The sequence below is a fragment of the Eriocheir sinensis genome, chromosome 61 (genome assembly GCF_024679095.1).
Source record: "Eriocheir sinensis breed Jianghai 21 chromosome 61, ASM2467909v1, whole genome shotgun sequence".
NCBI lineage: Eukaryota > Metazoa > Arthropoda > Malacostraca > Decapoda > Varunidae > Eriocheir > Eriocheir sinensis.
The window spans coordinates 1,850,465-1,874,711 of NC_066569.1; the positions used below are offsets into that span (position 1 = coordinate 1,850,465).

Genomic DNA, 24,247 nt, shown 5'->3' on the forward strand with positions numbered 1-24,247 from the left:
TGCAGGAGGTAACTGAGGAGCTGTCTTCAGGGGAGGAGGAGGGGAACAGCAAGGAAAGAGTCTCCACTGCAGAGATCAAGAAATATTTGCGGCAGTGGACAGAGTTGGGAAACTTTTTGGAGAGGTGCCACCCTGATATTGCTGCCGTACACAGAAACATAAACCAGTTTGATGGAAATTTGATGCAGCATTTCAGAGACATTTTGAAAAAAAGGCAAAGGCAGATCACATTAGACAGATTCTTGTTGAAAAAGGAATCTAGTGAGAGTGCAAGTGTTAGTGAGCCACAGCCCTCCACTAGTGGGTTCACAGGAATCACACCAGGAGACGAGTTACCAGACGGTGACTCGTCCTCCGACGAATAACCTCCCTCCTCCTCCCCACCCTTCTCCCCTCCTCTTCTTCGTTATCCATCACCAGCCTTCACTTACGGTAAGTACAAATCAAAATTATAAAAAAATTTACATTGAAATTTTTGTAAACTTAAGGTTTTGCTAAGGTTAGAATGAATTACCTGATTGATAGGTATCGGTAGTCAAACTTTTTGATACTCAAACAGCCATTTGGAACGAATTAAGTTTGAGTATTGAGTCTCCACTGCATATATATAGAAATAGAAATGAAGAAGAAAGGAAGAAATGGAACAAACTACTTACAGAGGCAAAAGAAAGGAATAATGAAAGATCTGAAGAGGAAAGAAAAAGAGGTATTTTTTTGGAGAGTTCTGGGAGATCATGTCAGAAGTGGTACAGAAGGGAGAAAATGAAAGAGAGCAAAAGTTAGACAAGATCAACACAATTAAGGGACTGAGTGTGATGCATACAAATGTAGACGGACTAATATCTAGTAAGCTGGAATTGCAAGACTACCTACAAGAGAAGGAGCCAATGATCGTATGTCTAACAGAAACTAAACTAAATGAAGTCATCCAAAAAGTACTGGTTCAATCTTCCTCAATTTTTGACAGTAGGTAGGCATACATATATTTTTTTTGAAGAGGAAGTAAACTAAGTAAGAGGTGCCTCCATACCTGAGTTGGCCTCCTCCTCGCTCTCCTGCATCCCCGGTCCTTCCTCACGCTCTACACGAGGTAAAGGAGGTAGAATAAGGAGAAAAACTAAGAGAAATATTATTACTATGCAAGTATTTTGATAAGTTGGGAGACACCACCAAGCCTGTGCTCTGCCATGCCGTGTTATCTCGAGCCCAAATAGCCCTATCTTGACTTAGTGAATAGTAACAAACTCGGCGCAAAAATTTTGGACTCACATATCTCAAAAAGTACTGGTTCAACCTTCCTCAGGTTTTGACAGTAGGTAGACATACATATGAACTATATAGTATCCAAACTTTAGCCCTCGGTGTGCAGCATTTTCTGAGTTATGGCTGAAAAACGGGGATCAATAATGCGTCGCTATCTAGTTACCAGTGAAATTCGCCTTGTCTGTAATATTAGTAGTGGTAACAGTTATAGTAGTAGAAGAAGTGGTTGTCTTTCTTTGTTTATTTCCTTCCCTCTTTCTTCCTTTATTTCTCATTTTTCTTTTCTCTCTTTCTCTCCTTTCCTTCTCTCTTTGTTTGTTTCTTTCTCTATTTCTTTCTTGATTTCTCTTTTCTTTCTCCTTCCTTGCTTTTTGTCTCCTTTCTTTCTTTCTGTTTCCTTTCTTTCTTTCTGTTTCCTTTCTTTCTCCTTCCTTCCTCTCTTTCTTCTTCCTTTCTTTCTCCTTCCTTTCCTCTTCACATACGCAGGATAGAAAGATAGAAAGATAGATAGAAAGGAAAAAAGAGAGAAAGGCCTCCATGGCCATGAAGCCTTGCAGCACGGTGCTCTAACCAGTTCAACCACGGAATGGAGTGTGTGTGTGTGTGTGTGTGTGTGTGTGTGTGTGTGTGTGTGTGTGTGTAATTCACCTCTTGGTGTGCTCTGCTGCGGGTCTCTCTCGAGACAGACAGCCGTTCCCCTACAGAAGAGCACAGAGCTCATAGTAGTCAGATACAATAAAAGTGTAACGGTGGGCTGTAACCTCCCGGCTGGATATGTCAGCTTCGTACACACCCGCCATCCGACCACTCCACCAATAGCTGTCGCGACCTGGTCATGACCTGACCTGAGTGGATGATGGCTGCCAATGCTCCACGCTCTCTCTCTCTCTCTCTCACACACACACACACACACACACACACACACACACACTATCTCCGTTCATCCCCTCCACCAGCTATATATAATAGCAACAAACGACCTCCCCTCATCTCATTGTTCTCTCAATACATACAAATATGATTTCTTTTTTTAATTTTCATCACCATTCCTTCCTTGAATTCACTGTTCATTAATCGTGGTTCTCCAAAACATATCACATTCTCATTCTCTCTCTCTCTCTCTCTCTCTCTCTCTCTCTGGCACTAGTGACTGACAGCCAACACATTGCAAACCTCTGAAACAATTACTTTTCCTCGGTGTTTAATACTAACAGTCTTCCTCTCGCTACCACCAACACCAGTACTATTGTAAATCTCGAGCATGCATTGCCTAATTTTGAAATAACAACCGATGAAGTCCTTAAAGCACTCCATTCACTTAAAACAAATAAAAGTCCCAGACCCGACAAAGTATATCCTATACTGCTTAAAGAAACAAAGAGTGAAATACTCTCCTCCCTCACTACCGTATTCAATATGTCCTTGCGACAAGGCATCGTCCTTCGGATTGGAAAAAGGCTAACGTGACACCGATTTTTAGGAAAGGAGACAAAAAAATACCAGGTAACTACCAACCCATTAGTCTAACTTCAATTGTAGGTAACCTACTCGAGAGCATAATTAGAGACAAAATTGTGAGTTACCTCGAAAGCCACTCATTAATTGGGGATTCACAACATGGTTTCTGTAACAAAAGATCCTGCCTGCCAAACCTACTGACCTTTTATAACGATCTCTTCTCAATTTATGACGTAACCAAATCAGTGGACGTAGTCTATCTTGATTTCCAGAAAGCGTTTGATAAAGTCCCACATCATAAATTACTTTATAAATTAAAGCAAATAGGCATTGACGGTCAAGTAAACCAATGGATCGCGAATTGGTTGAGCAACAGACAACAAAGAGTGGTGATTGACGGATTTAACTCAGAGTGGGCGCCGGTCACTAGTGGCGTCCCTCAGGGCTCGGTTCTTGGCCCAGTGCTCTTCATTATTTACATCAACGACGTGGATGTTGGACTCAATAATCGCATTAGTAAATTTGCAGACGACACAAAGATTGGTAACTCGGTTCTCACTGACGAAGATAGGCAAAGCCTCCAAGAGGATTTGCACAAAATTTCAGCTTGGTCGGATAAATGGGAGATGCCCTTTAACGTAGGCAAGTGCCAGGTCCTTCAAGTTGGAACAAAAAATAAGAAGTTCGATTACGAAATACGCGGCGTTAAACTCACAAGAGTTCAATGCGTTAAGGACCTGGGGATTAAAATCGCGTCAAACCTCAAATTCTCACATCAATGCATCGATGCAGCAAATAAAGTGAACAGAATGTTGGGCTTCATTAAAAGAAACTTTTTATTCAAGAATAAAGATATAATACTCCCGCTCTACAATAGTTTAGTCAGACCCCATTTGGAATATGCGGTACAGTTTTGGTCTCCCCACCATGCAAAGGACATTGCTAAACTAGAAGGTGTTCAGCGTCGAGCAACAAAAATGATCCCTTCCTTGCGCAACAAATCCTACGTAGAAAGGCTTTCCACCCTTAACATGTTCTCTCTTGAGAAACGTCGCCTCCGAGGAAAACGGATCGAATGTTTTAAAATACTTAATGGTTTCACGAATGTAGACAGAACAAAATTGTTTATGATCGATGACACTTTGCGAACGAGGAACAATGGCACAAAACTCAAATGTAGACAAGTAAATTCAGACTGCACCAAATTTTTCTTCACCAACGTTGTAGTGCGAGAATGGAATAAGTTCCCACCATCAGTGGTCCAGTGTAACACGACTGACTCCTTTAAAAACAAGCTCGACCGTCACTTCCTTCAACTTAATATTAACTAGAGTAGAAAAGCAACGTTTTGGAGCCTTCTGACTAATGTAAAATCACTTAGGTTTAGGGACAGACCACCTAGTCTGGACCATGGGGTCTGTGTGGTCTGATTTTCTATGTAAATCTCTCTCAAACATACACACACACACACACACACACACTATATATATAATATATATATATATATATATATATATATATATATATATATATATATATATATATATATAACAGTATGAACTCTTTGCTTCACAGAAAACTTTCCTGGTGTGGCTGTCCTTGAGAGAGCAATCACTTATGGGCGGAGATGTGAAACTCATAAAGGAGTGACAAGCCAAAATAAGAGGGAACTCATGTGTGTGTGTGTGTGTGTGTGTGTGTGTGTGTGTGTGTGTGTGTGTGTGTGTGTGTGTGTGTGTGTGTGTGTGTGAGAGAGAGAGAGAGAGAGAGAGAGAGAGAGAGAGAGAGAGAGAGAGAGAGAGAGAGAGAGAGAGAGAGAGAGAGAGACTACACACACCTGCACATCTCAGGAGACAATAGAAAGAATGTGGATTAAGAAGGAGGCCCATTGTCCATTTTTTTCTTTCTTCTTTCTCATCTTTTCTTTTCTCTTTCCTCCTCTCCTTTTTTTCTTATTGTCTGTCTCTTTCTCTATATATATTTTTCTGTAAAATTCTTTATTTCTCAGGAAAGGAAGGAGAAAGAAAGAAAGAAAGGAGAAAGAAATAAAGGAAACAGAAAGAATGGAGATAGAAAGAAAGGAGAACTAGAAAAAATGAAAGGAGGAAAGAAAGGAAGGAGAAAGAAAGAAAGGAGAGAGAAAGGAAGGAGAAAGAAAGAAAGGAAGGAAGGAAGGAGAAAGAAAGAAAGAAAGGAGAAAGAAAGAAAGGAGAAATAAATAAATAAAACAGAAAGGAGATAGAGAAAGGAGAACAAGAAAGAATGAAAGGAGGAAAGAAAGGAAGGAGAAAGAGAAAGCAAGAAAGAAATAAGGAAATAAATAAAGAAAGAGAAGAAGAATGAAGAGAAAGAAAAGAGAAACCAAGAAAGAAATAGAGAAAGAAAGGGAGAAAGAAACAAACAAACTTTCTTTCTTTATCCTTCCTTTATTTCTCCTTCCTTTCTTTCTTCTTCACATACGCAGGATATTTTGAGGAGACAGAAAGAAAGGAGAAAGAGAGAAAGAATTAAAATAGAAATCATAAACAGAGAGAAAGAGACAGAGACAGGAAGAGAAAATGAAAGGAATAAAGGAAGAAAGGAAAAAATAGAAAGAAAAGGAAAGAAAAAGAGAAAGAATAAAGAAAGAAAGAGAAAGGAAAGAAAAGAAAAAAGAAAGTGAGACATAAAGAAAGACAAAAAAAAAAAGATAAAGAGATAAGGAAGAAAAAGAAAAAGTAGAGAAACAGAGAAAGAGAAAAAAGGTTACAAAGAAATAGACAAAGAAAGAAAAAGAAAAAATATAGAAAAAAGAGAAAGTAATGAGAAAGAATGTAAAAAAGAAAGGAAAGAAAATGAGAAAGAAAGAATTTTAATGAAAAATATAGAGAGAAAGAGACAGACAATAAGAGAAAAAGAAAGAGGGAAAGAGAGAAAGAGAAAAAGAAAGAGGGAAAGATTTAGAAAGAGAAAAAGAAAGAGGGAAAGATAGAAAGATTTAGAAAGAGAAAAAGAAAGAGGGAAAGATAGAAAGATTTAGAAAGAGAAAAAGAAAGAGGGAAAGAGAAAAAGAGAAAGAAAAAAGAAAGAGGGAAAGATTTAGAAAGAGAAAAAGAGAAAGAAAAAAGAATGAGGGAAAGATAGAAAGATTTAGAAAGATAAAAAGAGGGAAAGATAAAAAGAGAAAGAAAAAAAAGAAAGATAGAAAGATTTAGAAAGAGAAACAGAGAAAGAAAAAAGAAAGAGGAAGAAAGATAGAAAGAGAAAGAAAAAAGAAAGAGGAAGAAAGATAGAAAGAGAAAAAGAGAAAGAAAAAAGAAAGGAAGAAAGAGTGAAAGAGAAAAAGAGAAAGAAAAAAGAAAGAGTGAAAGATAGAAAGATTTAGAAAGGGAAAAAGAGAAAGAAAAAAGAAAGAAAGACAAACAATGAAAAAGAAGGAAAATTCAAAGACAAAGAGCCCCCCGTCTGTGGACTGTTCCCAGGTTCTCTGCTATGAGCGTCCGGGGATGTTTATATAATTTTATTTGGGCAGCTAGTTGGCACCTTGTTGGTCACGATGGAGCGCAGTCACGCTCGACCACCAATTATCAGATCAGCACCCTCTCCCTACCTACCCATCCACAGCCCAGGGGAGGGACCTAAGGGGACACAGGTGGGGGGGGGGGGAAACCGACCAGGACCACCACCACACAGAGAGAGAGAGTTTCTTTCCATAATGATCTCCCCTCCTCCTCCTCTCCTCCCTCCCTCCTCAAAATATCCTGCGTATGTGAAGAAGAATGAAAGGAAGAAAGAAAAAAGAAAGTGAAAGAGAAAGCAAGAAAGAAATATGGAAATAAAGAAAGAGAAATGATGAATGAAAGAGAAAGAAAGGGGAGAGAGAAAGAAAAGAGAAATCAAGTATGGAATAAAGAAATAAAAGATAAAGAAACAAACAAAGAGGGAAGGAAGGAGAAAGAGAAAAAGGAAAGAGAGAAGAATGGGAGAAACAAAGAAAGCAAGCAAAATAAAGAGAGAAAGACAAAAGAAAGAAAAAATGAAAGAAAAATAAATAAAGGAGAAATAGAGAAGAAAAAACGGGTAAGAAAGAAAAATTAAAAATGAAAGAGAAAAGGTTGAAAGATATAAGAAGAATGAAAGAAAATGGAGAAAGCGAAACAAAGAGAGTAAAGAGAAAGAAAGAAAGAGAGGAAGAAAAGAGAAGGAGAAAGAAAGAAACAAGAATGAAGGAGAGAGGAAGAATGAAATGAGAAAGAGAAAGCAAGTAAGAAAGGAAAGAAGAAAGAAAGAAAGAGAGGAAGAAAAGAGAAGGAGAAAGAAAGAAACAAGAATGAAGGAGAGAGGAAGAATGAAATGAGAAAGAGAAAGCAAGAAAGGAAAGAAAGAGAGGAAGAGAGTAAGAAAGGAAGGAATAGAGAAAGAGGCAGACAATTATCTCTGCTAATCCTCCCCCAAGGGGAACACACCTGCGTTTCCCCCTCTTCATTCATTACTTCCTCCCTCCCTCCTAAATCACACCCCTACTTCTGAGATGCTAACGTGTGAATTTTGTCTTCACTTCTCCCCGGCTCAAGCAGTACGGGGTTCAATCCATGCCCGGCCATAGCACTTAAAGCGTTAAGAATTGTGCTGTGCAATAGGATATAAATTTATCTTTAGCCTATACCTACAGCTACAACTATTTTCCTCTATAGTTTTATAATTCAGGGAAATCCAGGTCTATGTCGCGCAAGTCCTATACGGCATATGATCTGAGTGAAAAAGGCTAACATTGATGATGCTGGCACAAATTCTTGTCAATAAATGCCGTATCACGACGCAAGGGCAAGGAGAGGAAAGGGAAGAGGGAGACAGGGGTAATTAGTGGGGAGAGGTCAAGGGCAGGGAGTGACCTGACTCAGGCTGTGAGGGCGGGCAAGGATCATCATCATCAGCTGAGTGCGAACATATTCTTCTCGTCGCTCGTCAGTCAACTACATGTTTTATGAATCATGACCTCCAAAATCATTTTGAACTTACTGGAGACACTCAAAAAAACGCCAAAAAATCGCCAAGCAAGACAGAAAGACGACAAAAAAAAAGAAAAAAAAAACGCCAGCCCGCCAGCATCAAATTTTGCCCGCCAGTGATGATAAAAAACCACCACATTTGGAGGGAAACCCGCCGACCTGGCAACCCTGCAGTGAGCAAGGCTTCACCATGGAGGCCACTCAGGTGGCGGTTCGTTTCTTTCTTTCATTCTTTCTTCTTTCCTTTCTCCTTTCTTTCTGTCTCCTCAAAATATCCTGCGTATGTGAAGAATAATGAAAGGAAGAAAGAGAGAAAGAGGAAGGAAGGAGAAAGAAAGGAAGGAGAAAGAAAGGAAGAAGAAAGAAAGGAGAAAGAAAGAAAGGAAGAAGAAAGGAGAAACAGAAAGCAAGAAAGAAATAAGGAAATAAATAAAGAAAGAAAGAAAGAAGAAACCAAGAAAGAAATAGAGAAATAAAGAGAGAAAGAAACAAACAAAGAGAGAAGGAAAAGAAAGAGAGAAAAAGAATGAGAAATAAAGGAAGAAAGAAGGAAGGAAATAAAGATAGAGAGCCAAACAAAGAGAAAGAAAGACAACCACTTCTACTACTATAACTGTTACTACTACTAATATTACTACTACAGATATGGCGAATCTCACTGGTAACTAGATAGCGCCGCATTATTGATTCGTTTTTCGGCCATAACTCAAAAAATGCTTCACACAGAGGGCTAAATTTGATACTATATAGTTCATATGTACGTCTACCTACTGTCAAAACCTGAGGAAGGTTGAACCAGTACTTTTTGAGATATGTGAGTCCAAAATTTTTGCGCCGAGTTTGTTACTATTCACTAAGTCAAGATAGGGCTATTTGGGCTCGAGATAACACGGCATGGCAGAGCACAGGCTTGGTGGTGTCTCCCAACTTATCAAAATACTTGCATAGTAATAATATTTCTCTTAGTTTTTCTCCTTATTCTACCTCCTTTACCTCGTGTAGAGCGTGAGGAAGGACCGGGGATGCAGGAGAGCGAGGAGGAGGCCAACTCAGGTATGGTGGCACCTCTTACTTAGTTTACTTATGATACTTTGCTGTAAAAAAAATATATGTATGTCTACCTACTGTCAAAAATCTGAGGAAGATTGAACCAGTACTTTTTGAGAGTTGGGAGTCCAAAGTTTTTGCACCAAGTTCGTGCACCGACTTCACCTGATACCCTCAAGGTCATCCGGGGCTTGGGCTGAAAGGGCTTGGTTAGCGACGGTACGCTTGGTTAGCGATTAGCCCACGCATGTGAGACCAGGTCCACCACGCGTGGTTATTTATATTTTTTAGAACACGAAGCCCAACGGCTGCCGTGCTGAGGGCCTAAACCCTCTGTGAACTATTTTGCGGCAGCAGCGGCACCGCTGTAAATGTTACATATCATAAGGAAGCGTTTTGGTAATGTTAGGAAAGTTAAGTAGTATATCTGAAGTATGTACATATCATACGTCCCCTCATAAAATACCTATGCTGTATTTAGGTAGTGTTTGGTTGCGTCACTACAATACGTTTCCTAAACATAACTAAGACATTATTGTAATTTGTGTTACATCTACGAATACACTACGTAATGGTTTTACGTCATGATGATGGTGATGGGGACGTGGTAAAAAGGTAGTAGAAACGTTAGAAAACGTACTAATGAACGTCGTCATAAGGTTGCAGAAAGGTCGTGAAATACGTTGTAAGGACGTACCTGGGAGTCCACACAATTACGTAAAAGTTACAAAACCGCTAACTTTATACAACGCAGTAAATACGCAATTGTGTTAACTGGGAATATGCTCCCCACCTAAAAGAACTGATTTCCCCCTTTTCTACTTTTTAAGCACTTGAGCCTTCATATCATGGTTCAGGGACAAGTGTTTCGTTAACTATAATATGGAGGCGTATTATCATATTTTGGAGGCGCGGAGTCAATCTCCACAATAGGCGTACCAAACAATCACCACATAGGGGGTACAAACTTGACAGAGGGACTTTTTTGGCAGCCATAGCCGTTAGTGGGCTAAAGAGTAGCCTATCCAGATATTTTGTTTTTATTTATGAATGATCCACGAGGCATCCTAGAGTTAAATCAAAGTATGTGCTTATCTTTGTATTCGTTCATACACACACTGGTAATATTTCTGTGGTGTCTGATTCACTTGTTTGAGTGAAATTCTATTGTGATAACAGGCATCAATTCGGGTCACTAGTAAAAATGAAACAGGCAATGTAAGTTTTTCCTCCATGAAATATACACAAATCGATAAATATGAAAGCTCAAAACTCACAATAAGTGACATCACCTGCTTTGCGCAGTAAAAATATGCTATTTCAGGTATCTGACACCCGCAAAATGGGGTGCGCGCTGCCTCGGGCCTCGTAGCTACAGCCTCAACGTTGCCAGATTGTCGTACTCAACCGATTATATTTCCCGACTTCCTACCCCCAAACTGTCTTCTGGGCTCCAATAAGGAAACTAATTTATAGTTATCGTTAAAAGAGTTAGATTCTGATGTTTCGGTATGTGTTCAGAGAGTTGCCCATCTCACTGCGGTACTTCTCACCCTAACCATGAGTTAGATCTCATTATTCCATGCATTTTTAACCCCTTATATATGCATCACAAATTGATAGGAACGCTGCTACTGATTTTTTTAAAGTTAGTGTTTTATTTCCAGGCCGCGGTGTAGTGGGCCCAGGGCGCTGAAGGGATAGCGTACGACTCTCAATAATCTGGCCCACACTCGCCTGGTAAGGTTAGATTAATTCTACGGTGTTCTACCTACTACTGTTGTATTTCTCTAGTTTTACGAAATAATTACGGCTACCACTGTTTACGTGCGCCATATTTGACTGCTCTGGCGACGGGCATGGCGGTGGTGAAGCCGGTGTTGTGAGAAATACCTCCTCACAGAAATAAGTCGCATATACACGTGGGGGGGGCCCCCCTGGTTAGAAGGGGGGTCGAGGGAGCGAAGCCCCCCCGTTAGCTGTTAGGTTATAAAGTTCGGTTGGGATTGTTTAAATACGTTCCCCCACCCTAAACCCTCTGTGAGCTATTTTGCGGCTGTAGCGGCGGATGATGAAACTGCAGTAAGTCACTTTTTAGTAGTTTCCGAAGAAAAAAACTATCTCCAAATGAAAAAGTGCAATATTTTGGACCGAAATAAATAGCCAGTGTATCAAATTTTGAGATGGGCAACTCTCTGAACATTTACTGATGTTTCTTGGCAATAGTTAGGTGTCAGAAACAGGTAAATACTATGCTCTGAGTACGACAATCTGGCAACGGTGGCTATATGTATTTTCATATTATTGTTCTGTTGTTTATTCAATGTTGTGTTCAAGAAAAAGAATACTCATAATTTTAGTTAGTTTTTGGTTAAAAGGATTCTTTACGAAATACAATGATAACACTACCTTCTCTACCTTAACCCCTAAAGGGCCGGCCTGGGTGGTCATCTACAACATCCACAGGACCGGCACCTCAGCACCAAACACCGAAAATAGCCTATATTCACACACTTGATTCTGCTGAACTACAATGCAATAACAAATTACTTTGTCGTCATAGTCATCATCAACTCTTCTTCTTTTTAATTATTGCATGAAAACGTTTCTATGTGCTGTGGTTTTGGAGAAATATTGAGTTGAAGAGGAGAGACTTTTGGAGTTAGCGAGGCTCTTGCCCGCTCTGCGTTCGTTTCGCTTGTGTGGCCTTGACTAGTGCGTAATGAAAACGGATGCCCCCATGCTCTAATTCTTATATATAGTCAATACTCTAAGCTTTCTCTATGTAACACAGTCTTGTGATGTGTGGTTTGGGAGTCATTGTAGCATACTCTTCTCATTCTCGTGTTGCTCTGCTGGGCTCGGCAGGGTCTGGCAGGAAATCGGACGCGTTAGAATCCGTGTCAGTTCGCCTGTCCATCGTGAGAGCGGGCAAGATTCTGAAGCAGTAGCCTAAACATATCTCTGGCAGTGTTGCCAACGAATGGTCATCGAAAATTACCGAAAAGTAAATAAATTTAGCGCGAAAAAAGCAAAGCGGCTATAACCGCCCCCGGCCCTTCCGTGGAAAAGCGGCTATAGCCGCCTCCGGCCCTTTAGGGGTTAAGGCAGCTTTACACCTGGCAATTCCTAGTCGGCAATACAGGTGTGGCTGCATTTTTGGTCTGGGTCTGGGAGCCCTTCTCGCGGCAAGTTTTCTGCAGCTGAGCGTGTCCGTCTTGTATTGCCGACTGGCGGCTGAGTACAACATGTTGGCGCCAATAAAACAAGAAATGACAGATACAGACAACAAGATTTGGAGCCGGGAGGCTGAGGTGGCATTACTAGAAGTGAGGCAGCATAGATACTTGTGGTACCCACAAGATAAGCTGTATAAAAAGCTGAGTCTACACAAAACAACTTTTGAGAGGGTGGCAGCAACATCCGAGAAATGTTTATCTCCTTGCGAGATATCGAAGGAGGTAAGGAACAATTATTTTTGTGTATTATATAATCACATTATGTAATGCCCAGGGGTTGCGATGGCATGTTCCTCCCTTCTCCTTTGATGTTAAATGCAACAATGAACAATCAATCAATCTATAGACTTACCAATAAGTCTATAGATTGATTGATTACTACTGAAGGTAAAACTCATTTACTTAAAGTATTTCTACAATATTAGGCTAATGGACCAAACTCATTGTGGTTTTAATATATGGTAGTAGCCTTTTGGGGTGTCTGGGATGAATTCATGCCCTTGCATTTACTAGCAGTTTACGTCTTGATGCTCCCGGCGGCTCATCCCACGTGTGAACGTACTTGCTCCCGAGGGCACCCAGCCGGTCTAGCCGCTAGATCGTGGCGGCTGTATTGCCGGCCATGAATTGCCAGGTGTAAAGCCGCCTTTAGGAAACGTCCTGAATCCTGGATCGGCTATGGTGATGTTAAGTACACCAATTACCTTCAATTACTGGCAACACGAACCCTTGAAGCAGACTCGAAATGCGGTTAGTCAGGATTCACCATACCTGGGCACTTCCGCACCTCAGTCCGGACCTCCGCTCCTCCGCACCTGCGGACCGCCAAACGAGGTGCGGAAGCCCAGAAGTGCGGAACGTTTTCAAAAGTGCGGAAGTAACAGGTGCGGACAGGCGAAATTTTGGGTCCAGACTTCCGCACCTGAGATTTTCAAAGATAAAAAAACGAAGACGACAAACAGTCCGCGGCATTACTTTCGCGCGTTTTGGCGGGCTATGTGCTACCAGCTGATCACTGTGTCAATTTTCTTTTTCTTTTCAGAATCTTTTGACATTTAGTGATTCACTGCGATTGTTTAGTGTTTAGTGTTTACAAATAAACATGGACAGATACGTGAAAAGAGGTGATAGCGACAGGAGCAGGAGTGTGTCAGGGGATAGTAGCGTCAATAGCGTGAGCTACAGAACCAGCACGCCTGCACCGTCAGCCTCCAGAACCCCTACGCCGCTGGCGACGTCAGACATTTCCTTGTCTGACGTGGAGCTGGACCCCTTCCAGTGTAATGCCAGAATTTAATTAAGAATGGGAAAATGTAAATTAGGAGGAATAAGCCGTTACCGATAGAACATTCCAGACTCATGAGAGGCCCACCCATTTGAAGGTAAATATATATTTCTCTCTCTCTCTCTCTCTCTCTCTCTCTCTCTCTATATATATATATATATATATATATATATATATATATATAAATATATATGAAGCTTGATGTATTATTGCCTTGTACTATTTTGTTTTATTTTTGAGGTGGACTATTTTTTCAGGCACTTTAATAGTTTTATGACAGTAGCAGAGGTGCGGAGGTCCGGTAGCGGACCGAGCGAAAAAATTTTAGGCGCGGAAGTACAGGTGCGGACTACCTGCGTCCGAAGTGCGGAGGAGCGGTAGCGGACTACCCCAAATCCAGTAAAGCGCCCAGCTCTGGGATTCACGTGTTCGAACAGCTCAGGCAGAAGGTTCGAGAGCCTGCATTTGCACTAGAACCCATAGTACTCTTTAGGGCGCGACGTTGGACAGATAACAGGTAGCTAGTGGTTTTGCTTGTACCAGTGATAAACAACGAAGACACACCGTGTTTGGTTCCATGGACTCTACTAGCAGGACAGAAACCTTGCGATGAGGTGACAACCTACTAAAACCGGTGGTAGTGAGAGGGCATGAGTGTGGTGTAGGTGGTTCATGTGGATGCAGCTGGCTGAAGGCGCCACGCCAGACCGGTAAGGTGAGCATCGTTTGGTAGGTTCACTACGCTTCTCTCCCAAAACAAGCTTGGCCTCCAGTGGGAATGCATGGTGTCCGTATGGGGAACACTAAATTCGTCACAAACACTTATTCCAGTGGTCGTGGGAGGAAAAAAATCCCTGTGTTGGGAATTTCTCTAGATCTAGGGTATTTTTGCCTCCCCCTCCCCCATAAAACAAATATGCGATTGCGACGGATTTCGTGTTCCCCACCCGAAACCCCACATTCCCACAGGTCCCCAAGCTTGTTTGGGGGGTAAGTATGGGCAAACACCAGAATTTTACCCAACTCGCCTCACACACACCGAGGCAGGTCACTGCCACAGGGGACGGACGTGGCCACCACGAGACATCTCACCTCACACACACACCGGGGCAGGTCACTGCCACAGGGGACGGACGTGGCCACCACGAGACATCTCACCTCACACACACCGGGGCAGGTCACTGCCACAGGGGACGGACGTGGCCACCACGAGACAACTCACCTCACACACACCGGGGCAGGTCACTGCCACAGGGGACGGACGTGGCCACCACGAGACATCTCACCTCACACACACACCGGGGCAAGTCACTGCCACAGGGGACGGACGTGGCCACCACGAGACAACTCACCTCACACACACACCGGGGCAGGTCACTGCCACGGGGGACGGACGTGGCCACCACGAGACAACTCACCTCACACACACACCGGGGCAGGTCACTGCCACGGGGGACGGACGTGGCCACCACGAGACAACTCACCTCACACACACACCGGGGCAGGTCACTGCCACAGGGGACGGACGTGGCCACCACGAGACAACTCACCTCACACACACACCGGGGCAGGTCACTGCCACAGGGGACGGACGTGGCCACCACGAGACAACTCACCTCACACACACACCGGGGCAGGTCACTGCCACAGGGGACGGACGTGGCCACCACGAGACAACTCACCTCACACACACACCGGGGCAGGTCACTGCCACAGGGGACGGACGTGGCCACCACGAGACAACTCACCTCACACACACACACCGGGGCAGGTCACTGCCACAGGGGACGGACGTGGCCACCACGAGACAACTCACCTCACACACACACCGGGGCAGGTCACTGCCACAGGGGACGGACGTGGCCACCACGAGACAACTCACCTCACACACACACCGGGGCAGGTCACTGCCACAGGGGACGGACGTGGCCACCACGAGACAACTCACCTCACGCGTGCTGGCAGGCCGCCCAGGACGTGTCTGGTCACGGGGCGTCAGTAGTGTCGACACAGGCGGCGGCAGCAAGGACCCGTCGTGCCCGTCAGCAGCAGCAGCAAGGGCCCGTCCTCTCGTCCTGTGCCGGGGTGGCTGGGGCAGGGCGCCAGGTCCTCGCCGCGCCGCGCCGAGGTTTGAGGAGGAACACAACACAACACACACGCGCCGCACAGTGTTGCCAGACAGCGCAAGGAGATGCTAAAATTAGCAGGATTATGTTACCTATTCACATTATATATTCATACACATTTAATGCACCTACCAATAAATACTACATAATACAACAATAATATCGATATTGCATAGTCAGGCCACATCTAAACGAATCCTGGGTACAAACCTTGGCGGGCCGCTCTTTACTGAGGCAGGCTGCGGTCACGGTGTGTTTGAGAGAGCGACTCGAGCGCCTTCTTCTTCTTCTTCTTCTTTTGACCTGACGCTTTGTAATAATGACGAGATTTTCTATTCTCTTTTTTCTATTACTCTCTCAGTCCCACACGTCCTCTGCGTGAGAAATTAATCACAACAAGAAGGTATTCCCCGGCTGTCTGGGATTGAACCCGCGACCAGCGTGACGGGAGAGCCACTCCTTACCGAGTCGGCCAAAGAGGTACCCCACTGGCGAAGCGGGTTATGGGAGGCTCGTTCATCAGGCCGTCGCCGCACTACAGCTTTCCCCCTATGTAGATTAATTTCTGTGTGTTGAGACCTTTAGACAGTGACCCACTTTGGTGCACAATTTCACAATGTCCCCGTAGAGACATACCTCCAACTCTCCCATTTTCTATTATCCTCGGAGAGCATGGGCCATCCTACCTGTTACCCCTTCGGGGAAACTCAGCAGAACCGCAGGATAGGATGCCCACCGCTATGCTACCAGTTTAATGACGAGATTTTCTATTCTCTTTTTTCTATTACTCTCTCGGTCCCACACGTCCTCTGCGTGTATCGAAACACACTAGAAATTAATCACAACAAGGAGAGAATATTCCCCGGCTGCCTGGGATTGAACCCGCGACCAGCGTGACGGGAGAGCCACTCCTTACCGAGTCGGCCTAAGAGGTACCCCACTGGCTAAGTGGGTTATGGGAGGCTCGTTCATCAGGCCGTCGCCGCACTACAGTATCACTTCTTAGGTCCTCCTCCTCTCGTTCCTCCTTTCTCCTCTGACGGGCCCGCCGGCCCGTGCCCTTCCCTGGGAGGACAAATCAACAACAACAACATCTTATTCACACACCTTCCTTTTCAGTATTATGTTATTTTCTAACCTGAAATAAAGCCACTTATATTCACTTATTCAGACATTTGACTCAAAAATTAATATACCAAAGAGAAAAATCATTTAACTTTGCCCCAAAAATGATTATTCACTGACTCAAATTTAAAACTCCATATTCGTTTGTGAGCATGCCTTGGTATTGAAGGCACCCGATGTTGTGTTATTTGGTGTCCCATCGTCAAAAGCTGGCGCTTTTGTTTACAGACACTGGTCTCTCGTGAACTGCGCATGTTCAGACCAGTAAGCGTAGCCCTGTACAGTCTCACAAAGCTTTTTAACACTTTAACCCTTTCATGGCTAAACGCTCGCAGCGAGCATTAGGCGTATTTGTTGGTGGTGTTAAACGCTCGCTGTGAGCTCCAGCCGCACTCAAATCTCCCGCGTATGAGAGTGTTCCAACAATATTTCTCACAACACAGGATTGCCAATTGAGTGAGTTCTCCACTAAATTTGGTGGAAAACATTTTAGCCCAGCACGGAAAATCAACGGACGAGCAACTTGTGGATGTTGTTGACCAACATAGCGACATTTTTGCATAGCTTCACCTATCACATGACTGATATTTTGACCAAATAGTTGTAAATTTTGCAGTTGGCAATACTGCCCTGCACCCCATCATCAAGAGATCTACAGTAGTTGCCTTACGGCTGACCGTCGCGCACGTATAAATGTACGTCTTCACAGGCAACACCCCCTGAACGTGCCTGTACTTTCGCAGGAGAGGCTTACATTACTGAATCGTATAGATCTTGGCCTCCTCTTTCCAATGGTGCTTTTGTTTTTTAGCTGTGATGAATAGTTTTTGAGATACAGAGGTTAAAAGAGCGAGCACTAGCGTCACTTGCTGGTGGTGCTAAAAGCTCGCTACGAGCGCCAGTCGCACTCACAGCAAAAAACACCCCCTGAACGTGCCTGTACGTTCACAGGAGAGGCTTATATAACTGAATCTTATAGATCTTGGCCTCTTCTTTCCAATGGTGTTTTTGTTTTGTAGCTGTGATGAATAGTTTTTGAGATATGGCAGTTAAAAGAGATCCCCTTCCCCCGCTGGGATGCCCGAGCGTGTCTGAGGAGATAGTCTCGTTGCGAGCACTTAGCAATGAAAGGGTTAAGAATTGCTGGAAGGCTGAATCAGACATAAAGTACCACTATCCTCGCTGTGTCTAGAACGACACTGTACATATAAATACAACTCGTACAGGGGTGTCGTTCTGGAAACAGGGAGGATGGTGGTAGTGGTACTGTATGTCTGATTCAGCCTTCCAGCAACTCTTAATTATGGTTAAAAAGCTTTGTGAGACTGTACAGGTCTATGCTTGCTGGTCTGAGCATGCGCAGTTCAAGAGAGACCAGTGTTTGTAAACAAAAGTGCCAGCTTTTGACGGTGGGGACGCCAAATAACACAACACCGGTTCAGGCGTTTCTGGTATTACCGTCCATGGGTATGTGTCAACGTGTGGTTCTCAGGTTTTGTAAGTTTTCTAAAATATGGATAATGAAAATTTCAATTCATCTATGTTTTTTGTTTGAGATATCAATATAGTATCGTTTTCGCATATCGGACTTATTGCTAGCTAGTATCAGAATTGTGGATTTATATCGGGTATCGGTTTTGTTTGAGATATCAATATAGTATCGTTTTCGCCTGTCGGACTTATCGCTAGCTAGTATCGTAATTGTAGATTTATATCGGGTACAGGTAACTCGATTTACACGAGTATTGCGTCCTTGAAGAGGTTACGTAAATCAAAAACAATGTAAATCAAACAAGAGGTAGGTTTCTGCCGAAAAATAAATACCGTATTTTTCGGCGTATAGCGCGCACCTTTTCACGTAAAAAATACCTGAAAGTTTAGCCCTGTGCGTTATATGCTGAATGTACAAATTTTTTATGATTTATTTCCTTTGGGGTGTTTTTAAGGGTCTGTTTTTCGTCTTATCCAATAACAGTGGCAAACTTACCTTTATTATTGTTTATAATCCATCATAGTCCATAGCTGTCTTATAATATGTTATCATAGATACAGGGCGATCTAATAACTACTATACAAAAATGAAATCGGTGGAGGATCGCCCATGCCTTGCTGTTATCCCCGTGGGTACTGTATTGTTGTAGTGGCGCGCAGGAAGAACTGAGCTCAGCTGTGTGGCCGCGGTGCCGTGTGAGTCCAGTTGCGTGAGACATCTGGTGGCCACTCCATAAATTATCGCGTATAAGTGAAAAAATGTGTAAATTAAACATTTATTTGGATTTTGGACCCCGCGTTATTTAAAAAACGCGTAAACCAAACTCGCGTAAATTGAGTTACCTGTATCAGTTATCGGTTATCGCCTATATCTGTGTCTCCAGAGTCCTACTTATGATTTTTATGTGAAAACTCATCTCAACACAAACACAAAGACGCGTATACTGCGTCCTTGCGTGCCCCGTACCATATCCAAGGACGCGCATGCTGCATCCTAGCTCACTTTAGCCAATATACGAGTTATTTTATCTCTATATTTATGCTTTCATCTCAAAATTATCAATTAATTTATGTTTCTTTATGTGCACCATTTAATTCTGTATGTTTTCTATATGATGATTATGTTAAGTTTATGGCTGAAAACTTGTTATATTCAACAGCGAGATTTGAAATTTGGCGCGCGCGGCGATCTTGGATACAGCGCGGGGCGCTGTTTTGGCCCGGCCGTAGTGAAGGGGTTAAACTATGTTTTCATTTAAAATTTCCAAGTTTTATAAAAAAAAAAATGGCCTCATAAGACTGAAAGAAATAATCAGTGTAAACAAACAAGGATTAATGCAAAAAAAAAAAGAAATAAAAAAATCAATATAAATAAAAATATCTGATTTAACCCTTTCCTTGCGCGCGGGATGGAACGCGACTATCCCCTCAGACGCAGTCAGGCAGCCCAATGGGGGTCTCTTTTAACCTCTGTATCTCAAAAACTATTCATCACAGCTAAAAACCAAAACACCACTGGAAAGAGGAGGTCCAGATCTATAGGAGTCGGTTATGTATGCCTCTCTTGCGAATGTACATGCATGTTCAGAGAGTGAGGAATCTGAACACTTACATCAGTATGTGTGGGATGGTCAGCCATTTCGAGACAACTGTGGACATCTCTCCTTCAGACTTTGGCAAGGGAGTATTGCCAACTGCAATATTTACAACTATTTGGTCAAAGAATCAGTCAGGTGATAGGTGAAGCTATGCAAAAATGCCGCTATATTGGGCAAGAACATCCACCAGTTACTTGTTCATAGATTTGCCGCGCTGGGCTGATATGATTTTCCACCAAATTTAGTGAAGAACCCACTCAATTGGCAATCCTGTGTTGTGAGAATTAGTGTTGGAACACTCATACACGGGAGTTTTGAGTGCGGGTGGAGCTCACAGTGAGCGTTTAGCTCCACCAGCACATACGCTTAACGCATGCTGCGAGCATTAAGCAATGAAAGGGTTAAATCAAATAAATCAATTTTTTGTTTTTAAATCAATATTTTTTCCAACCCCGATTAGCAGGCTTTTTCTTTTTCTACACTTCCTTTTTTTGCCCTGAGTTGCTGCCCCCTGTGCTGTAAAAGAAAAAAAAATTCATGCACGTTAGAACAAGTTAAGAATTGGCCAATGAGCATCGCACAGCACCGTCAGCCAGGCAATGGTACCGTCACCGAGTCCTCCCTGTAGGATTATCCCCGCCAGCTCTCATGACACCAACTATAGTTCTCAAACAGTGTGCAACCAGTCTGGGAATATATAAATATTATTAAATAAATAGATATTAAATAATAATTATAAGAGCAGTGAAAAACAAGATTAATCATTACAGAAACATGAATAAAGGCAAGAGGAGAAGAGTAAAGCAGATTGGCATGGAGGGCTCCTATGACTTTGACTCTGAGGAGGAGGAGGAGGAGGAGGAGGAGGAAGGAGAACAAGAGGAAAGGGAACAAATAGCAGAGCACGAAGAACCGGGACAAGAGGACGAAACACAAGAGTGGAGGCGTGGGCGCTTCACACCCGCCCAGGAGGAGGAGCTGGCACAGTGGTTTTGTGGCAACCCTTGTTTCTACGACCAGTCACAGAGGTTCCACTTCAACAGGGCCAAGAGGGACAAGATGATGCAGGACAAGGCCAGGTCCATGGGCTTAAATGGTGAGTACCTACTGGTGCCTGCAACTACCTACTTGAAAAAAGCTTTGAGCAATATTATAATTTACACAGTTGCCATTACATGTTTTTAATAATTAGCTGTTCAATGTGTCCAGCGTCCAAGCTGCAGACGTGGTGGAACACCATGCGCACCCGCTATGGCAAACTGAGGGGCACAGTGGGCAAGTCCAGTTCAGGAGGCAGGAAGCCCACACCCAGGCAGGCGTGGGTGGTGAGGAGGTTCTCCTTCCTAGAGTCTTACCTACAAGTGAGGAGCGCCAGTGCCCGCCATGCACTCGTGAGTGCCTTCATTCTCTACTGTTGACATGCTTTAATTTTAAAAGCAGTAGAAATTGTCAGTATGTTGTTTGTTGAAGTTGCAGCTAAAACAAATTATTATACGAGTTGTTCAACTGTTTCCAGGCACCCAGACAAAAACCAGCAGCAGAGGCAGCAGCAACAGAGGAGGAGGAGGAGGAGGAGGAAGTGGCCCCGCCTGAGCAGCCTGCCTCCAGCTCGTCTGCTGCATCCACACCCGCACAGGCCACACCTGGCACCTTCGCAGGCTCCGCTCATCGCAGGGGTGCCCAAGCAATGTCTCGTTCTTCAGAGGAGGCCATGGCAGAGATGTCCTCACGAATGGTAGTACTTATGCCCCTGCAGGATCAGATGAAGCAATTCATGACAGATGCCAGGAACAAAAAGGTGTCCTTTTGTTCCTGGGTAGCAAATGAACTGGAGCCCCTGGACGACGCAGCGTGGTCCACCTGCTGTCAAGAAATTTTTGCCGTTGTGATGCGGCACAGGGACTCGTTCATGAAGGGACATGTCTCCCAACAGTTCAGGCAAGCTGCTCCTCAACAGTTTCAGCAAGCTGCTCCTCCTCAGCAGTTCCAGCATGCTCCTCCTCAGCAGTTTCAGCAAGCTACTCCTCAGCAGTTCCAGCAAGCTGCTGCTCCTCAGCAGTTGCAGCAAGCTCCTCCTCAGCAGTTGCAGCAAGCTGCTGCTCCTCAACAGTTCCAGCAAGTTCCTCCTCCTCAACAGTTCCAGCAAGCTGCTGCTCCTCAACAGTTGCAGCAAGCTGCTGCTCCTCAGCAGTTCAGCCAGCCTCAGCCATTTCTTGCACAGCTTGGGTCACAGCCAGGGTCACAGCAACACGTCTTTTCGGCAACCAGCCTTGGCAATATCTCACTGGATCTTGACGGTAGTTTTCTCAGTAGCCAGACTGACCCGCTGGATGCGCCAGCACGGTCCAGCATGCCGTGGAAACAGAAAAAGGACAAAAGGGGCAAGAAAAGAGGAGGCCACTGAAAACCGTATAGGATGGTTTCTGAAATTGTTTTTTGGCAGTAGCGCCGGTAGGCTTTCTTGGTTGGGCCTGGTAGTCGGCTCAAGCCCGTCTTGGCGCAGGTAAGTGTTTATAGTGGTTCCATCTATTCTTGGCTCATGATGCCCCCGGAGCTCATTCTTGATTTCCCTCGAACAGTTCTTCTTAGAATCCGGGTGGTCTTCAGGACAGCATGTAAGTAGTTGTAGGCCACTCAACAGTGACTTGAAAAATCCCAGGTGGTGGAGGCGGATTCAAACCCACGACATCCAGAACGCAGCGGAACGCGGGATCGACACGCTAACCACTCAGCCCCCACCTCCCCCAATTTGTTATAACTGTACAGTGGACTATGGCAAAGGACTTTCCTGAAACTTTTTGCTTTAATATTCTGTGTGACATGATATTTCTAGTATTGTAAGTTCTTGATGGTTGATAAATATGTATTCATATGACACATCAGTTTTTTATTCATAGTATAAAATGGGGAAAAAATAAATGCTGCTGAATGAAAAGATATTTTTGGCCAAAATAAAAACTATTTTATTTCTTTACATTTTCATTCTCAAAATGAAACCAAAAAAGGCAAAAAGATATTCTTTGTGCGATAAAATATATTTCTTCATATTTTCATTCTCAACCTCATATCAAAAAGGTAAAAAGTAATTGTTCTTCATGACCATCAGAAAATGCAATTCATTAAAACCACAAACAGTGATGAAAGCTCCTGTCACCTGCTGCCACTCCACTGCTCCAAAAATGTTGTGACAGTGCTTGAGGTACACCCTCTGTCTGTTGGCTTCCTAAGTGCCACCTCTGACAGCCTGGCACTCCTCCAAAACTTTGTGCTTCCTCCATGCCCCAGAAATGAGGTTATGGTCCCGGTCCTCCGTGTCAGGCGCGTCATTCTGTAGTGCCAGGTATCGCTCCTGCATCAGGCAGTGCAGACAGCTCATGCCTGGACAGTAACCACTACTGTGTCTGGATCCTGCTGAAGGGCAGTCAATACAGGGAACTCTCAATTTACGCGAGTATTGTGTCCTTGAAGAGGTCACGTAAATAAAAAAAACAATGTAAATCAAACAATAGGTAGGTTTGTACCTTTATTGCCTACTGTATCACTCTGACTCCTCTCCCTCTCGTGGTTCCTCCTCTGGCTGCCCTTCCCCTCGTGGTAGCCCAGTAGCGAGGGTGTTGTTGTTGTTGAGTAGCATGGCAGCGTGGGTACAGGGAGTCCTCGATTTGCACAATAGATGCGTTCCAGAAGGGACTGTGCAATGTAAGGATGATCACCCCCAGTACTGGAATAAACTGGGTAATTATTGAAAATCACTCCGCACCTCCAAAATACGATATTACGCCTCCATATTGTACTTAAGGGACGAAATACTTGTCCCTTATCCATAATATGAAGGCGGAAAAACTTAAAAATACTGAAAAAGTGGTAAAGGTAGTGAAACGGCATATTATACATACGCTACATACACTATGTTAAAGGATGGGAGTTGATTGAGTAAACCTCGATCTCTTTGGAGTACTACCACATGCTGGAGAATCCGATGGACGCTTGGGAGCCATGGTTAATTGGTGGTAAGTTGGTAACACACTGAATGAACGGGGAGAGAGACGCTACCACAGCCGTGTGTGGGTAAAGAATGAGCGGCGCAGCCCGGGTGGTTGTAAACACAGCGGGTGGCGGGAAACACCTAGTGACGCCTGGTGGCTGCATCACTGAACTAAATCAGCCGCGAGAAACTTGATTTTCTTGAAATCGTGTTATTTTAAGGAATCTGTGTAATATGAGGAAAAAAACCTATTTTTTGACACCGTGCTATTTTGAATTCGTGCAATCTAAAGTCGAGCAAATCAAGGACTCCCATTTATGTTCAAGTGGCGCGTGGGAAGAACTGAGCTCAGCTGTATGGCCGCAGCACTGTGTGAATCTAGTTGCATGAGACATCTGGTGGCCACTCCATAAAATATTGTGTATAAGTGGAAAAACATGTAAATTAAATATCTATTTTGATTTTGGACCCCGCGTTAATCAAAAAACGCGTAAACCAAACTCGCGTAAATGGAGAGTTACCTGCACTACTCTGAAACAGTCCACTAAAATACCAAAGGCATTCTCCACTGTTCTGCGGGCTTGCAACAGACGGTAATTAAATATTCTTTCCTCATCAGTGAGGTGGCAGTGTGGGAATGGC

General features: G+C 43.6%; 2 protein-coding genes across 2 annotated transcripts in view; one reads left to right on the plus strand and one right to left on the minus strand.

The window, feature by feature from the left end:
* Positions 1-24,247, minus strand: part of LOC126986000 (clumping factor A-like) — a 200,237-nt gene that overhangs the window by 100,253 nt on the left and 75,737 nt on the right. The gene's annotated exons all lie outside the window — the stretch shown is intronic.
* LOC126986087 (uncharacterized) lies at positions 20,415-22,589 on the plus strand. Its single transcript, XM_050841796.1, has 3 exons — positions 20,415-20,716; positions 20,830-21,011; positions 21,137-22,589. The coding sequence occupies exons 1-3, from the start codon at positions 20,434-20,436 to the stop codon at positions 22,022-22,024; spliced, it is 1,353 nt and encodes a 450-aa protein (XP_050697753.1). The 5' UTR covers positions 20,415-20,433; the 3' UTR covers positions 22,025-22,589.

What these genes read in the sequence shown, in the direction of transcription:
- LOC126986087 (XM_050841796.1), top strand. Translation starts at nt 20,434, where the DNA reads ATGGAGGGCTCCTATGACTTTGACTCTGAGGAGGAGGAGGAGGAGGAG. An exon ending in CAGGTCCATGGGCTTAAATG is followed by an intron (nt 20,717 to 20,829) that starts GTGAGTACCTAC and finishes CAATGTGTCCAG; the next exon opens with CGTCCAAGCTGCAGACGTGG. An exon ending in CCAGTGCCCGCCATGCACTC is followed by an intron (nt 21,012 to 21,136) that starts GTGAGTGCCTTC and finishes AACTGTTTCCAG; the next exon opens with GCACCCAGACAAAAACCAGC.